The 18,789-nt window shown below is 40.0% G+C and overlaps 1 protein-coding gene across 2 annotated transcripts in view; it reads left to right on the top strand.

Annotated features, from left to right (window-relative positions):
* Positions 1 to 15,078, top strand: part of ascc3 (activating signal cointegrator 1 complex subunit 3) — a 125,971-nt gene extending 110,893 nt beyond the window's left edge. For both annotated transcript variants that reach the window (XM_020091324.2, XM_020091325.2), the window contains exons 37-42: positions 4,434 to 4,658; positions 7,221 to 7,372; positions 7,844 to 7,994; positions 10,882 to 11,088; positions 12,419 to 12,594; positions 13,483 to 15,078. In XM_020091324.2, coding sequence (XP_019946883.1) covers positions 4,434 to 4,658; positions 7,221 to 7,372; positions 7,844 to 7,994; positions 10,882 to 11,088; positions 12,419 to 12,594; positions 13,483 to 13,630 — 1,059 coding nt within the window. In that variant the 3' untranslated portion in view covers positions 13,631 to 15,078. The remainder of the gene's footprint in view (positions 1 to 4,433; positions 4,659 to 7,220; positions 7,373 to 7,843; positions 7,995 to 10,881; positions 11,089 to 12,418; positions 12,595 to 13,482) is intronic.
* Positions 15,079 to 18,789: the final 3,711 nt, after the last annotated feature.

Here is an 18,789-nt window from a genome sequence, read left to right as displayed (position 1 = left end):
CATTGTCTGAGCTTCATTAACGCAGCTCATTCTGGAGCTTTAGTGTGATCGGTCACCATCTTCCTTTCACTTATCGACCCCGTGCATCCAAGCTGCGAGGTTATTCACACGCTGGCTTCTGATTGGCTGGGTCAACACAGGACATTGTAATTTCACACATTCACTGAGGGGGGGGGGGGGTGAAATCCTCCTTTTCACCATTGCCTCTAATGGGCCTCTATATCTGTAATGATTGTTGCTGCAGTGGGAGAATTTTCTTTTTAGTCAAAAATTGATTTTTAAACTCTCATTATCTGGAATTTAGTTGTTTGGGTTTTTGCTAAAAGTGCAGCAATCTGTTCTTTTACATATAAAATAAATGTTTTCCTTGATGTGAATGATGATGCACATACTGTTAACATAGTGTCAGACTACGATACTTCTTGTGTGTGTGTGTATGTGCGTGTGCGTGTTGCAGTGGGCCTCATCTCACCCTATTGGGAGAATAATTTACTGTCTGGAGAAAAATGGAGAAGAAAAATTGGTTCTGTTTTTTTTTCTTAACAAAACTACAACATTACTGTTAACAACTGTCATTTTACAAGATTAACAGGACACATTAGTTGTGTTGTGTGTGTGTGTTTAGATTTTATTCTTGCATTAAGTCTATTTGTTGTGCTCAGCCTGACTTCTATAATGATGCTAACATATGGAGGGGAGGCTGCTCTGAGACAGTTAACATCACTCTCCTTTGCACACATGTAGTTGGAAGCAGACCAAGGCCTGCCATGCTCGGCTGCCTCCCTCCCCAACACGCTGCGTTACAATAGGCCAGTCACCCCGCCGCCCCGTCCACTCCCCCTCTATTAGCTACAAAGCACTGGCATGCTCCTCCAGTTCCCCCTAATTGTTGCAGCGTGGCCACTAATGAGCAACACCCACGCCTCGCTGCATCACCACCTCCCACCCCCTCCTCACACAAATTTCTCTTTCTGAGTATTCTGCTACCACTCAGCTTGTCTTTGTCTCTCTTTTCTTTCCTGCTAACTAAATTGGCAGTTTTCAAATAGTGAAATGAGACTGCATCAAATTAAGTTTGTCAGTGAAATAAGTTGAACCATTTGAAGTGACCCTAGATTGTAATGAAGAGTCCTTCACATTTTGCACCCTTAATTTAAGTGGATAACATTTTCCCATTAATCTACTCAATAATTCATGATGGAAAAGTGAAGACATTTTTTGACAGTCTTTCAAATGTATTGTTCATTAAAGCCTGGTTTCTCATTGAAGTTGTCACTGACAGCAGTTACTTGATTGTCGAGGATGTTGGCTCCACCACATTCATGTTGAGATGTTAAGCTTTGCTGGTCTCAGGTCTTGTGCATTCAGGACCAGGTTTTCTTCAAGGACCTCTTTGTATTTGTCTGCATTTATTCCTCCTTCAATTCTCACCACTCTCACTGTCTTCAGCCTCCAATAAAAAAAAAACATAGCATGATGCTGCTTACACCATGCTTCACCATAGTGATGATGAAAACCATAATCTAAACAGAGTTCTGCCCAAAGAAGGCCTTAATACACCATTAAACTCAAAGTGGCCTTTAGCCAGTCTACCATAAAGGTCTGATTGATGAAGTGCGGCTGTGATGGTCATCCCTGCAGGTTCTTCCATTTTTGCAAAGGACTTCTGATGCTCTCTGAGAGTGTTGGGTTCTTAGTCACCTTCCTAGTCTAGGTCCTTCCTGCCCAGTCACTCAGTTTGGCCAGATGGGGAACACTGGGCACTCTGGGAACTCTCAATTGTCCTGGTCTATGCCATCACCACCATTTTGTCATGGAGGTTTACAATTAGTTCCTTGAACTTCCTTGATGGTTATTAATGTATGTAATTTATATGGCACTACACATATACTCTAAAACAAGCTCTGTGGATTCAGTTTGCCGCTGGTGGCCTCCGAAGAAGTTGTAGACACATTCCAAGGATAATGAAAGCAAAGAAGATGCCTCTGGTCAAAATGTGAAGTAAGAAAGCAAATATTGTTTCAATTAGTGTTTTTTTTCTACTTAGTCATTAAAGGTTATTGTGTTAACTGAGTGTGGCGTCTGAATATCTTCTGAAACCACTATAGAGATACTGTATACATACCAGATGAATGAAAGAAACCAGACAAAAAGGATGACACTAGTATAGATAAGTGGCACCAAGTCAATTACAGAGATCTGTGAAGCAGCAGCATCAATTAACATCAATCAGATCAAGAAACAAGACATGATCAGTCAGGTTGGAAATAAACCCACGATTTAGCCAAACCTATTTAAAGGAGACAAATGGTAAAAATGATATCACTACCTCGCTTCTCGCTTCAACTTTGACCTCCCCTTACTCTCCGTGGTTGCCCACACACTGTTTTCTTGAAGCATGATAATCACACTGAATTGCCGTTTAATTTGATATAATGTTTGTTATGTCAATTGAAGAAATATGTTAACTTAACAAGACAATATAAGAGTTGATCTTTCTAACAGTCGACAAACAGAAATCTGGAGCCTTAATTAAAGCTTATTATCATTTTTGTGGCCATTTCTCTATTTATGTATTTCTGGCTCTGGCATATGAGTTTGTTGCGCCTTTCATGACCCTGCCTCTGATTTGCTGGGTTCTTCCAGACATCAGGGAGCACAACATCTGACCTAAGTAGCTGAAAATGATCATAGATGTTGGCTGGGATCTGGAGGCTGGAAGGAGATTTTCTTTCCCGTGCAGTGAAGGTTCATTCCTGAGATTATGGGCTAATTTTCGGCTTTACCTCCAAATTAAGTGGTTAAAATAATCCAGAATAACTGTCGACTTGTTTACAGCCAGGCTGATCTTCTGACCTTTCATCTTTCTGAACTTGTTGAAAATGGCCAATCCCTGAGTAGAACTACACCAACTGTGAAAATTAAGATCCAAGCTGTAATAGATAATCTTAACATTGTAACTAATAATTATTTTAATTGTCATCTATTCTAACTAACCAAACAAGAACCTAGACCTTAAATATTACCTTTCCAACTCTTGAAACATAGTTGTAATTAAAAGCTATTTAAATTAAGAATTAATCAATTTAATCTTAGTTTTTATCAATTAATCATGTTATGTTCCATCTAATTCAGTCTATGCAAAGTCAGATAATTGTGAAATGGGGCTTCCTGGTATCCAGGGGGTGTAAGACCATGTAATCATAATGTCCCCAGTTCAAGCCTGATGACAATAAATCACGAAATATCCAAAAGAGTACTTTTTACTGGCGAAACATTGATTTCCGATTCTTTATATTTTATCAAACATTTCAAGACATAATGCTAATTAATTTACAATTTAACATAGAAAATGCATTAAAAGCCACAAAATTCAGAAAACTATTTTTTTGTGCGTGTTTGATTGATGAATGGCTTCATCGATTAACTGATAACTAACAAAACAAAAAAGTGAAGAGGGTTACCGCTCAACCACTTGTTTGACATTTCACACAAACTGCAGTATGGCTGTTGCTTTTTCAAAAATGAAGTTTGACCCAAGTTCCACTGACAAGCAATAACCCCCAGCTCAAATGCGTAGTTTTGTTAAACTTGTAAATGTGTTTTTGTAGCACTTGTACTTGACCTGACCCCCAAAACAGGTCTCAGCTGTGTGAACCTCCCTCTATTTTTGTTTGCGTAGCTCAACTCTTACTGATTCCTCACTGACTCACAGCTCCAGGCTCTCCAAGCACTTCCTGCCCTCTCTGTCTTAGTAAATGTTGCTATTGGAGGGTGTGAGGCCGTGTGGAATTGTTGGAATTGCATCTACATAAAGATATATAGTATTTCTCTCCAGCACATCCATATGCAGACACAACAGCACTGCAAGATAAATCATTCATCTGCCCAGCCCCCACCCTGCTCAGGTCCTTTTTTCAGGTCCAGGCTTTTGAAACACAGGCTTTGGTCAGTGATGGATGGAGTCTTAACAATCCCGAGCAGGGGAAGGCTGTGACAAATGCCTCCAGCACAGCCTGTTGATGGGAGTACATTAGCCAAAGTTGAACTGGAGTGAACAAGAGGAGGGGAGCCAGGCGTGTCTGTGCATCACTCTGTATTACAATAACCAACAAGGCTGAACGCACAGCCGCAGCACTAAGAGGAGACTGATGGACCATCAACATCATTTTACCTACCTAATGACCCCCTGCAGGTGCTCACTGTGTCCTTGCATATTCAGAAATGTTCTTAAAATCATTTGAATTCAAAATGTCATTGATTTTTACCAGCAGATCATTAGACCTGGTGAAAAGATTCCACACAGTCTTTGTGTGGAAGGGAAAGCTGAAAATAAGAGAGGAGAGGCGAAAACAACTCAGGATACAGACGCTCACATTAAAAAGGTCTGACAGTAGCATGCTTTAGTTTCACTTTTGATCTCTGTCTCTCAGGATGCAGAGGAGTACGCAGAGTTGCCCGTCAGACACAACGAGGACCAGCTGAACAGCCAGTTGGCACAGACGCTCCCACTGCAGGTCAACCCCCACTCCTTTGACAGCGCCCACACCAAGACCCACCTGCTGCTGCAGGCCCACTTCAGCCACGCCCAGCTACCGTGCAGTGACTACACCACCGATACCAAGACTGTGCTGGACAACGCCATCCGAATCTGTCAGGTGGGGTTCACAGTGCAGCTGATACACAGCATCTTCACGTTACTAATGTGATTGACGGCTGATTAATTAATCTTAGATCACTTTAACAAAATATGAAAATAGTGAGTCAGACTTTTGCAGACACTAAAAACATTATTGTGTTCTAATACAGATTGGCAGAATGTGTGAATTTGCTGATTTGCTGTCAAAGATATTCAGGCTGTGGGCCTGAGACTTTTAGACCATGTTAGGACCTGCAAGCATTAATTCACCATTAACTCACACCACACACACACACATTGACAACATTCAATTATTCTTTGTGAAGAGAAATGATGGACTTGTGTATTTGCATATTGGGCAGGGAAGTTAGATCCAATCACTGAAGACATATTTTAATGCCAGGTGTGATCTGATGAACTTCGAGCTGTCCACTTGAGGTTGGATCTTTCAGGACTGGTGTTAATACCAAAGCTGAACAGGGCTCTAGCTGCCAATCATATCATATGTAAAAATGTTAATGTCATGAGAAACTAGACCAGAGTTCAGCAAGCCAAGTTTGGCATTTCACTTTGAAATTGGTTTGATTACACTATTAGGCTATATTAGATTCAATTCTTACTCATGATAGTGATGATTTTACATAATAATATAGTTGTTAACAAATCTGGACATGAAAGATTTCACTAAGTCAGTTCATATCTTCCCAGGTGCTGATAAAAGCAGGAATTCAGTCTAACCTGATGGAGCCTGCAGTTAAACACATTGTTCACACAGTTGTATGAATTTGAATGTGCTGCACATGAAAAGAAAGCACATCTTTGGAGGCTGTGCTGCTGTAGATGAAGCTGAGAATCAACAGGGGAAGGTTCAACATTAGTAGGTGATTTGTAGTTGAACTTACTGGTCCATCCCATAAATAACATGAGAGAGAGGTTAAATGTAACCCCCAAGTTTCTCATTGTCTGGCAGCCACAATGGCTCTAGTCGTGTTCATGTGGAAAGTGGCAGGAGACGGGGTTTTTGAAATAGAAAGCTTATCACAGAGTGAGGAACACTGACAACAACCCCATGACTTCATCAATGAAACATTTTCCATCAGATCCTTTAGCATTGACAGCGTGATGTGTAAGATGGCGTTTATTTTGTTTCTTGTATGTACTGTTTGAAGTTAGGACCATGTCTGTACGTCTGTAAACCATTGTCCACAGCTCAGGATGGCTGTTTGTGTGCGTGTGTGTATATATGTACATGTGCTTGTGATTTTCCATGCTGTGTATCTGGCAGTGATATTGCATGGCTCATGGATGTGGTTACCTCTCTGGTGTCCTCCTGCTACCATTTACTGAAATGGTTCTGGTCTTCAGTTACTTTATGGTTTTTTTTTTTTTATTGAATGAGCATACACTTTTATTGGTACTTACACGATACATAAAGTGAATACAACCCGTGACTGTTGTTGTCTCTGGACAACATTTCAAATGACATATCTATCAGTTAACAATCTGCCTGTTCTCACCTTTTCCATACTTACAACAAGGCAATGAACCAAGTTTCAAGAAAATGCTATATTAATAATACATGGATGCATATCACATTTTCTTGAAACTGTTTATTAATTGAATGAGGATATTTTCTTATGGATGGTGCAACAGCTCTCCAATCTGGCTGGATTGTTAAACATTGGTTAGCAAGCCAGTAAATGTTTCTAACCAGACAAGAGATGCTCTTGTCTTTTGTCTGACAATGATTCCTCTGGTGGGAGCATTTAATACCCCAGGAGGGCAAGGTTATCAGATTGACAGGTGCTATGCCACCAATAAGCTGTGATAGCTTCAAAATGTTTGGACGATACATCTTTTCTTTCACAGACTGCTTATTTTTAGTCAATCCTTCCAAATGTATTGATCTTCTTGCAAAATTTGAAATGCTGGTGTTTGTTTTTAACAACTTTTTAAATCCATACCTCAAAATTCATTCAATTGTTGTTCTCTGTTGGACAAACTCAAATTATGAGTAGGTACATTTAACACAGATGTGGTTTTGTCTTTTTTTGTGTTGAGATGTGTTTAGGACTTGATTTAAGTCCCAGACATATCACTTTTGGCAAATTGCATTGATTGGAGAGTAAGACCCACTCAAGTGTACGTAAGATCCCGCTGTTTACACGGCACATTAGGAAAGTACCTCAGCCATGACATCTGAGCAACTCTCCTGTGAAACCACACAATTTGACCATTTAGAAAACCAGAGGAACCACGGAAAAGGGGCTGTGGTCATGGAGGATCTGGTGGAAGGAGAAGCTTCTCAGCAACGTTCCTCAATACATTTATGTGAAGTATCAAGATGGAAGCCATTTCTAGTAAAAGGCATATGGCAGCCTGCTTGGAATTGTCCAAATGATATTTAAAGGAAAAAGAGGACAATAAACTACTGTATGGTTACTATCAGAGTTTGGATTATTGAGGGGGGAAACCAAACTTGAACCCAACTCCAAAGCTTTACACAACGCAAATGGCTGAGTCAGAACTCTAGAACCGATCCTGATTTAGTTGTACACTTCTTTCTGTTTCTTCTCCACAGGCAATGCTGGATGTGGCTGCAAATGAAGGGTGGCTTGTTACAGCCATCAGTATTTGCAACCTGGTACAGATGATTATCCAGGGTCGCTGGCTGCATGACTCCTCATTACTGACACTGCCACATGTGGAACAACAAGACCTCTATTTGTTCAGGTACACAGCATGCCTCCTCCACAGGTGCAGCTATAATGCCCATACAGTCATTTGTAGCTAGCTCTAATAGATGGCTAATCTGCCACGTTGTTGTTAATACTGTAATGACAAATCTGTTTATGTGCACCAAAAGATTAACTGATTAACAATTTATTACTATTCACACACAAACATCATCAGTTACTTCTACAGAGGAGCAAATGCCCTCACACAAACAGAACCTATTGAGTGAACATTCAAAGCAGATTCAAGTAGTTTGTCCATGCACACATCATATAAGTTTCCAGGCCTGCATCCCACAGTGTCAAATACGTTTGTGCCAACCCAACAAAGATGGTACAAGAAAGGGATGAGAACAGAAGAGGCTGCAGGTCTGGTGCTGAAAGATATCAGGAAGTGGGTTAGGATTTGTTATGATGCTGCCTCATGACCAAGAGTTTCTCCCTTCTGTCTCCTCCAATCACTCAAAAGGAAATGGGCAAACAGGAAGGAGAGGAGGGACAGAGGAGGCTACAATGGACCAATTGAAGGACTTCCTGAGCTGATTGCTGCCTGCAATGGAAAAGAAAGTATTTTCGCTGCTATTGTCGGACAAGAGTTTCATTCAAATCAGATTGCCCAGGTAAGGCTACTAATATGACTGCCCTAAGAGCACAATGGCAATATGACTCTTATCAATATGACTTCATACCTGATATTAACATTCGTCTTGAGTGATCCCATCACAACTGTTCAGCTCTTAGTACAGGTGTGAAAACACCCAAGACACTTTGAGATCTGATCACTTAGAATTCATGTGTCAGTGGTAGGAGTGTCATATTAATGTGCAACAGACAACAACCACAACAGAGAAAATGTTGATTGGTGTACGCACCAGGGATTGTAGAGGTCCTTTATATCCCAAAACAGAGGTGTAATAGATGCCACATATAGCAGAGCATGATAAAATAACAATATTTACAGAAGTGTATCAATGTTTAAAGTATTAATATATAAGAACAAGTCTGACAGAGATGAAGGGAATGGTAATGATGAGACATTAATGCGATGAAGAAGAAGAGGAGGATGTGTCATCTCCATGTGATTTGTTTCCCTTGGCAATCTAGACCTATAGTAGCCTAACTGGTGTAAGGCAGACTTGAATTAGCTCTATGCATTGTATGTATTAGCACTATGAGCTTTATCAAAAAGAGAGGATTTAAGATGACTCTTAAACTTGTTATGGGCTGGAGAACACACAGCCTGCATCCTTCCAAACAATTAAGAAGTGTTCAAACATCCAGAACTGTCTTATTTGTAAGACCAGCTCACTCTCATAAAAATGTGTTAGTGTTATAACAGTAAATAAGGAAACTGGGCCTGATATATTCTTTTAAAGTCTTTACATTTAATCTTCAGGAAGGTGTGGCTCACCAAGTATACTGTCTACATTTTCAAAAAGCCCAACGAGTCATTACAACCATCCAACGTGTTGGTTGGTTTGGTTATTTTGCCAATCTTTGATTTTGTCTTCTTTTAATCTCTGACAGACTTGGCACAGGAAGTGCATTGCGTTGCCTTGATATGGTTAAAAACAGAAATTAATATGGTGTTTGCAAACAGAAATGATGTTTAGAGCAGGGAAGTGAGATGCAATCACTTGAATATTGCACATTTTCCAAAATGAATCTTCAGAATGGACCTATTCCCACATCTAGTTAATGCAGATCATACACAATTCTCCCACACACACACACATACGTACACATACACACACCATTATCATTGATGTGCCATGAGCAGTCGTCCCACTGTGGTCGCAGGTACCTCCAGGATCCTCAATTACAGCTCCATTGATGGGGTTTACAGCTCCAATTTAAGTGCTAATTGCAGCAGTAATGAGAGTGTCCGGGCACATCGACAGACCCTGTGGCCTCACCCAATCAGTGTCCCCGCTTTCCCCCTTCCCCACCTTTACTCCACCACTGCCCCCACCCCCCGCAGTGTGGCAGCCTCTCTAATTAAATAATTAGATGTGCAGCAGTGTTCCTGTCTGATTTGCTCAGGGAGAGTAATCCTCATATAAATAGCTTTTGCTGGTTGAACCGAAGAGGGTTTTTTCTCTTCCCAGCCTTCAGTACACGGCTGCATGCACACACACACACACACACACACACACACACACACACTCTTCTACTCCCGTTACTCTCTTTGAGCCTTACCTTTGTATGTTTTATCTCCTCTTTGTGCTGAAGCTTTTGGGTTGAACCAACTGTTTCTAAAATTCTCCATAAAACACTTAAGAGGCTCCTAAGACCAGAGAAGTGTCTGTTAGAATGAATTAAGGTTTTATCAAACAGCGGACTTCCTTCTGCCGAAGCTCATGGATCTGTCCATCAAACACGAACTCCCTCTTAAAACCCACGATGACTTTTTCAGAAATCTGCAGTTCTTTCCTGAGTAGCACTTCATAGTCATATTTGAATATTTGAAGAAACTTGGACATCTCATTTCTACAGTTGGTTTGAAATTATCAGAGTTTTGCACTATTGAACTTGAGTTACAAAATTCTGCCAGCCACTGAAATTATTATCCACCTCATGGCATATATGGGCATATTTCAATAATTCCATAACAGACACACAAACAACCAGTAAACAAGACAAAACAGTTTTGACAACAGCAGCAAACGCTGATCCAATCAGAGACAAGGAAACTGTGAAGGGGAGTAAAAAGATGGGCTAAAGGAAAAAAGATGGAAAACCATGCACTGTTTGTAATTCACAAACATATGGCTTGTTTTCACTTCTCTGATGTCTCTATGAATTGTCATGGTTCTTCCATACTGCAGCAGTTTGGTTCTCTCAGTTCAGTGCCGATTGGACTCGTGTGTCAGTATGTGACTGTGGGAATGTTCCCTGTAATTTAAAATGTGTTTTCTTAGTTTAATTGTGTTAGATAGTTGTTGTCTGGACTAATAATGATCCTTTTTCATAAGGTAGAACACATGGGATTCAGTAGAGCACATTTATGTTTGTTTATGATTATGCATCTTTAAAGTTCTGAGTGTATTATCCAATAAATAAGTTCTATATCAGCCATGAATAAAACTTTGTGTTGCCACTTCCTGGTTTATTTGTAATGAGGCAGCGTGAACAGGAAATGGACCAGAACTAAATGCTCATTGAAAAATAAAACATACAGCTGTGATTATCAACGTCACTGTCTCATCCTAGACGACAGATTCCTAGAAACTGTGATCAAACCTGGACCCACACCCCAGTCTGTTGTCTATCAGTATGTTGAACACTCAATGACTTCATCCTATCAGATCCAGACATCTTTCTTTTCATTAAAAAGTATGATGCTTAGCTCTTGCAGACCTTCGCTTAATGTCCTATCGACAAACCTGCTGAAATGTGTCATCAGCAACTGGTATTCAATCAAACATGATATGAGGTGCTTCCTTCTATTCTTTTCCTTCTGATCTGTTTTCTCCTCCTGTCACCGTCTTCCTCCTCCTCTGTCAGGCGTGGTCCTTCCTGAGTCATCTCCCAGTGCTGGAGGTTGAGATGAGTGTGAAGGGCTGGTGGGAGGAGAAGCAGGAGCAAACGGAGATCCGTCTACCTGCAGCTGGAGCAAACCTGAGAGACGAGAGCAGCTGGCTGCGTGTCCACGCTGACCAGGAGTACGTCCTGCAAGTGTCACTGAGACGCATCAATCAAGGCCAACAGAGGGTCAGTACGTCCCCACACCTTCCACAGACAGACTACAATGTATCAGTATTAGCTCTGTTTATGTGATAGAAATGTGTCAAATGTGAATTTATTCAAATATATTGCATCTGCATATCTTCTTAGATACTAAATACTAAGATCTTAACTGAAATGTGCAATAGTCCATATGTTTATATGAAGAATAGATCAAGTGACATGTCTGTCTGTGGAACACACAGTTAGAAACAGGCAGGTGAACATCGTGAGCAGCCAGAGGGTTTTCTTGTGAGTTGGTGGAGAACATAACAAAGTGTAAATATTGTAAATATGTGGAATCAGTGTGATCAGTTCATTTGCTCACAGCAGAAAAAGTAAAAACCTACAGTTTGTGAACTTTGGCCCTGTTCAGTCTGTCGGCCTGAATCAATGTTTTAGCATATGCAGATAATAGAATTGATTTTTACAAAGTCTGGACAGCAAAAGGATCCAAATTACATTTCCAATCTGATTTGTACAAATGCATCTCAGGCTGGAAACTCTCAAATCAGATTTCAAAGGGTCTTTGGAGAACAGAGCCTTTGATACTTAAACTTGTGTTGCTGACCATTTGATTTCCAGAGAAGTCAGACAAAAAGGATGAAACATTTAAGTAATTATTGTATGAATGAAAATAGAACTGCTCTTCTCCTGATAAAGCTGCAGTTTATCTTTGGACTCCTTTCAACTTGGTTTTCTTTGTCCAGGTTGCTTTGCATGTTGGCCACAGATGCAGCTCTGTCTCAGAAAGATATACTGATCTTCAGATGCTGTGGCTACTTATCACTGCAGTGATTTAGTGTTGTGCTTCCATAACGTTGGGGGGGCTGGTTTGTGAAAGGATCTTGAACGACCACTTTAAACTTAAACGTGGGACACAGCCTTTTGGATTCAAAGTGCTCTGAGACTTTTTCAGACTCTTCTTTGAAGAACTGAACTGTTTTGAAAATCAGTGCTCAGTCCAGAAGAAAGTATGATTCAGGGATTAGTCTTTTGATTTGCTCAGTGCTGTTGTTTTTGAGGGAAACACATTTAGTTGTCATCCAGTTGGAAAAAAAAACTGCTCTGTAAGTAATTTAAAAAATAAGAGAATGTATCTCTGGGTTTTTGGCCTGTTAAACACTCATGTTTCACAATAGACAAGAAACTCACTTTTCATTAGAAATCAGATTTTTATATAATCTGCATTGTGTTGTTGAATCTATCTCAAAGAGCCACCTCAGCTGAGATCTCGTTCTCAAATGAACCGGATACACCAGATGTGTGAGCCTCTTTAGCACTGTCAGACTGTACAGTGTGTGTGTGTTGTTTTCAGAGGAAGCAGGACAGTAAGGCCCAGGCTCCCAGGTTTCCCAAGGCGAAGGATGAAGGCTGGTTCCTGGTGCTGGGGGAGGTGGATCGCAGGGAGCTGCTGGCGGTCAAACGGGTTGGATACGTGCGCAACCGCATGTCTGTGTCTGTGGCCTTCTACACGCCGGAGAAGACTGGGAAGTAAGAAGCTGAACAAACAGGAGATTTGAACCACACACAAACACAAGCTTTTCTCCACACTCTCCAGATACAATCATTCAGAGGGAACAGTGCACCAGTCGCTGAAGCACCTTTAGTCTCCAGACCAGTTGCAGGTCAAACTATTTGAACTGCATCGTTCGTCTCACAGACACTTTGGATTAGTCCCGGTTCGTAGTTGTCACAGGTTTATAGTCCAACACGTTTATTCAACAGTTCCTGACAAAGCTGCAGGTTGTGACATGGTCTCTTCTAGTCACTGAATCCATGAAATATCATGGACTTCTGAGAGATGTTTGGCAGAAGAGAATGTCTGTTTGATTAATTCTTATTGAAAAGCAATGACTCTGAATCACATCATAAATCATTTACACCATCAATCATTTCTCCAGAATTTAAAAGATTGTTTTACTGCTTTGAATTCCCCGCCTCATAAAATGAACTAAACTGTGGGAAGTCCCACTTTAAAGATAAAACCCAACAATGTGTTCATCTGTCTCTTCATACTTTCTGAATGCTGAGGCCTGTTTATGGCAAACAGCTCGGGGGGGAACATGCCATCTGTAAAACAGCTCAACAGTATTTACTTGTTTTTTATTCAGGCAGCTCAATAGTACTTTCATTTATTAAAGCATTTCATAAAACAGCTTGAGTATATTTTTACCAAATGTTCAGGATGAAACATTTAGTTCAGTGGTGGATTAATACACATTTGGTGCCATTGACGTTCATCCTGTGACGCTGATTCAACACCATTAGCTTTTACCTTATGTGAACAAAGAACACTGAGCTTCAGACAAAAGCGAGGAATCCAGTGAAATTCATTTATGTCCAGAAACATAAACTAACTGTTGACCCATGTGGTTTCAGGTACATCTACACACTGTACCTGATGAGTGACAGCTACCTGGGTGTGGACCAGCAGTACGACATCCACCTGAATGTAACACCTGCCAGCATCGCGGCCCAGGTCAACACAGAGGTGTCGGACTCAGTGACTGACCTGAGCCTCAGCTGAGGAACAAAAACAACACTGTGACCGTGTTACAGGAGGGATTCTTATCTCACGTGTCACTGATCCGTGTCATTCTAACACTGACAGTGACCCTCATCTCTTATGTATTGCGACCGCTTTGCATTCTGGTCTGTTAAGGCTTCAGCAGTTTGTGCCTCGTTTATTTTTTGATTTCTTATATTATTTAGAACCAGTAAAGAAAGTGACATTTTAGTTTCTTAAACATATTTTATGTTTTCATTTTATTGATGGAACATTAATTAAACACTGAATTATATCAGCGGGCAAACTGCAGCTGCACTGCTCTCTATGAGCTGGAACTTTAAATCGTGTGTATCGTCTGGCCACATCTCTGCAGATACATTAACACTGATGGACGCTTTGGTCCATTTCAGACGCAGCTCTGTTTTCACAGCTAGTCTGTCCCATCCCACAAATAATGAGGTTTTCTTTAGCTAAACTTTGAAGAACAGAAGCAGTGCTTAGTTTCTGAGAATCCTCTGCAAGCTCATCTTTGACCTTTGTGAGACTAAAAGCCTCCAGATGTCTGAAAGGGATTGGTTTACACAACTTGTCCTCTGAGTTCTACAAATTGGAGTAACACTTTCACAGTATCTCCTCATGTTCATCGATGGTGTTGTACTTGATTGTATCAAGCAGTAGTTCTACATTTACAAAAACACAACCTTTGAGTAAAGTTGACTAAGTAAATGTGTGGAAGCCCCTGGATTTATGTCTCTTGAAACGGGCTCTCAGACTGAATACAGCTATGTTTGTATTTGCTTTTCTACTTTAGTGAAGTCACCACATGTGGATCCACCACATCCACTGTAGGAGGCATCTCTGCATTAACGCCTTCACTCTGTATGTTATTGTGGTTTGTGTGGGAAAACTGAGCTCCACATTTACTCCAAAAAAAAAAATCAATTCCAGTCAAGATACATGACGGAGGCGACTCCAGAGTAAACAAGCCATTTGTTTTCTTTTCATAGATCCCGGATAAGAGGGCCTCCTGAGCATCCCGTCAAAACTCAATATTGTTTTGCCTGAAAATACAATAATTGATAAATATTCACTGTAGTCTTACAGTGTTTCCACCACCCAAGGAATTCAAATCATAAACCTGTCTTCATGCCATTTGACAGTAACACCACCCACTGTATACTTCCACTGGTATTTTGTAATGACCTAAACTGCAATATTCCAGGACATATTAAACCTTTATAATAAGTATTGTGATGTTGGCAGAATGCACCATGCGTTACAGTTTCAGCTCGACAGAGCAACACATCAGCTGTAATCTGGCCTGTAAGACTCAGTGATGATGTGTTTAACATTTCAGAAATGGATGAATTTATGTTTTATATTCCGTTTTTTCTTTTCCTTTCTAAAAGGCAGGCGCAAACAAAAACACGGTTCTGAGAATAATCAATAAACCCACCTTGAAACAACCCCTTTCTCCATATTGTTTTCTCTGTGGCAGCACCGCACGCTGACCCGTCACATCGATAGGTCCAGGATTAAGCCTGAGGTTAAGTTCCGCAGGAAGCCTGTAGTCCTTCTGAAACAATATATGAAAGTAAAATCACCGCCTTGTGGTTGTACTCTTTGGTTTCATTTTACATGTTTGTCCAGACTAATATATATGTAATGAAGACTTGAAATGAATGGTATTAAGTGTGTTGTTAAAAGTAGTGTATGAATTCTAGAGTCATGACCGAAAGCGGGTTTTGTGGGGACACAGTGACCTCAACCTTTGACCTTTGACCACAAAAATCTAATCCATTAATCCTCCAGTTCAAATGGACATTTGTGCCTGATGTAATGAAAGCGTTGCTGAGTGATCGCATTCAGAAGAATGAGTTGGACCAATGCACATGCAGATGGATGGACAACCAAAACACTTTGAAAGAATGAACAAAAAGGGTTTAGGTGTATTGTCATAATAAACCTGTGGATTCGTTTGTAACAAATTTTAAAAAAAATACCTCAATGAGTTCCTGAGACATCATGTTCATAACAGATCAGACGGAAAATCCAAAAACATCCTGAGATATGAAACAGTCTTGGTGTAATTAAGAAAAAGTCTTAATTGCAACACTGTTTCCGAGTTGGGTTTCACTGTCAAACAGCAAAAGCTGACAATTGATTGAACCTGTCAGAGGTATCAGTGCAGGAGTGTGTGGGTAAAAAATGCTTCATTCCACTGCAGGGACTTTATAAAGAATCCCCAAACTGTTCACAGTGTCCTCAACTTCTAATCAGATGCTTCTCATTCTGAGTTGTTTTGAATTTAAAATCGTTCAGTTTTGTGTGGGGAATTTATGCATCAGTTCTGTTGTTCATGCATCAATGAGTAAACAACAGTGAACCTGTATGCGTGCACATGGGTTGTTGGACACCTAAAAAAAATGTTAATGACGTTCACTTGGTGTGTTCGTTTACCAGAAGCTTTTAACACTTGAGGCCCAGACAGCTGCAGTCTAAATGATAAAGAATCCAATGCTTATAAGCAGAGATTATTACTTGTATGACACTAAGTGGAAACGAATGATGAGATTCAGACAAAAAAATAAACATTTGTGCATCGACTGTGAAACTTTCGATTTTCAAGCACAGGCCTCAGCACCATACTTAGTCAGTTGCACATCATTTGTTCATTGTGTTGCAAGCGGAACCAACTATTCTCCTTTCATTCATTCTCAAGCTATCACTGTCACACATCAGATAAGCAGTGATAACGAAACACAGATGTTTGTTTTGCTTTTATACATCTGCATAAATGATGTGCAAAGGAATGAGCTCATAGGGTGTGAACATATTATGTCTGTACAAACAGGCACCGCCAAACTGAAGTGGTTTTATTCATTTTCTCGTACAAACCGTGGAGGTGCAGTGTTTGGTCTTATTTCACTCATGTGTTTCATTAGATCGTAGACGATATAAAAAGATGGACGAAATGACAGCTCCCAAAAGTATTGCCAAAACCTTTTACGTAGTTCTTACGTCACTGACGCGTGTTCGTGCTTCTGATAAATTTGGATATGATAAGTAAAGACATGATTGACAGCTGAGACTGACTTGTGATTGTTTGAGGGTGTAGATGGGTGGGACCTCGGTACAATGGCTCCATCTGGGATATCTAGGCTTCATTTTTGAGGGGAAGTGGAAAGATGTCATCCATCTGTATTAACTGTCTATGTGTAAGACGCTCTACTGGAATAATCCGAGTAAAATGTGCTGGTATAATCACAGCAGCCATTTAGACTTCAAATAATGAGTAACTAAGTAGTTAATACACAAGTTTAGTAAACAGACTTTAGTTAGGACAAAGCTGAACAACATGACGTCTGTGTAAAAGCTTATCTGGGGAATATACTACACAGAAGTGTCAATGTGCAGCCCAACAGGATAAACCTGGTGAGCTTGACTCAAACAATCACTTCACTCTGTGTCACTCAGTGCTGTTCCTTATGCTCCGATTCTACTGTGTTTGCCACACGAGTTGAGTCAGAGATTTACTGTCAGGTGCCCCAGTCAGCTGTGCACAGCTGGGGTGGTTCTGCATCATCGTGAATATAAATGAACCTCATGGAATGTCCAGCTGAACGTAAGAGAAACACTGGAGGTTACAGATCCCGATCAGTGTGCTGACATGAAAGCAATACCTTATAATCATACTCACTAATCATTAAGTCCACATAATGGACGGTTCCCACAATGCATAGTGAAAAGCAGTGCATATCCAGTGGTCACTAACTGACCATCATAAAGACAGACAGGTTTCTATTTGCCTGCATTCTCACAGACCTATTAGTTTGTTCTAGTTTTGTGTGAGCATACCTCCCTAATATCTCAGATGGCGTCGTTTGTTTTTTTATGACTGGTACAAGACAAATGTGAGCTGAGGTGGTAAAGTAATAAGAGCAGAGCAGCACATCACAGCACTAAACTGTGGCAAACAAGTTGTTTTCTACATTTTAACATTCAATGTCATTCAATTTACTTTTTAACTAAAAGTATTTAGTGTAAAGTGTGAATTGAACATTTCAAATTTGTTATGGGTTTTTCCAAGTTGCAGTTGTTTTACGTCGTAATTCAGTGACAATGACATAATTAACAACTAGAGATATAATGTTTCTTCTCGTATCACAAGGTCTCAGAATGGCTCATTTCAGACTCAGCCTCTGTATGGTGTGTTTCACATTATGTCTCTGTCTATAATCACACAGCATCATGCCGGCTCTGTTTGGCTCAGTGTAAACAAGCAGAGCTGGTATAATGAGGGGTCTTCTATTCGATATATAACAAACCAGACTCTGTTTAAAGAGAATTATATCACAACACTGAGGCAGCATTACTGTATCATTTCAACAGTGAACATTTTCACTTGTCATGGTAATGCAATGGCTCTGTTCTATTCACATGCAGTAAGACATCAACACAGTGAGCCAGCCCACACCACGAGCCTGAAGCCGGAGCAGCAAAATGCAGTCAAGCCATAATTCATTTGACCTGTGCTTTTAATACTTTTTATTCAAATGTCTTTTTTTTAAAAAAGAAATACCCGAGCATCGCTGGCATCCTCAACAGTGTACAACAGATACTTATACATACATAAAATATTAGATACTTTAATTCTACCTGTTCTATATTTCTGACATATCTCTGTTTTTTAGTATATCAAAGGTTTTTAATCCAAAATGATTCATTATAATAAACACATTTATTAGTGTTAAAAGAGTAATGAAAATGGAATGTGAACCATAGTGTTGACAGAGAACAACAGTTTTTAAAAATAAATAAATTGTGAAAATATTGATTATATCTATTGATTCTATTTATGAATATATTTAATTAGGCCTAGTTTTGATTACCAAAATTACAATTTGGGTATTTGGTATCATATGTTACAGTAACAAAAAATGTGTGGGTTGAGTTTTTCAGTGAAAGAATATGATATTATTTAATAACCACATTTATGACCTCAGTAAAATTCTCTTTGTCCTTGTCCTTGTTTAGGTGTTTGTTAGACACGTTGTTTCTGACCACTTCAGTACAAATACACTGTCTCTCTCGTCTCTCCAGTATTTCAATGCTGAATTAACTGGACACACAGAGCTTCCACATTAAGCCATAAAGCAGGGTGCTCCTCATCAGAT

This window comes from Paralichthys olivaceus, chromosome 13, assembly GCF_024713975.1.
Source record: "Paralichthys olivaceus isolate ysfri-2021 chromosome 13, ASM2471397v2, whole genome shotgun sequence".
In the NCBI taxonomy this organism is placed as follows: Eukaryota; Metazoa; Chordata; class Actinopteri; order Pleuronectiformes; family Paralichthyidae; genus Paralichthys; species Paralichthys olivaceus.
The sequence above is the reverse complement of the archived record's forward strand: the minus strand, read 5'-3'. Positions and strand labels throughout refer to the sequence as shown.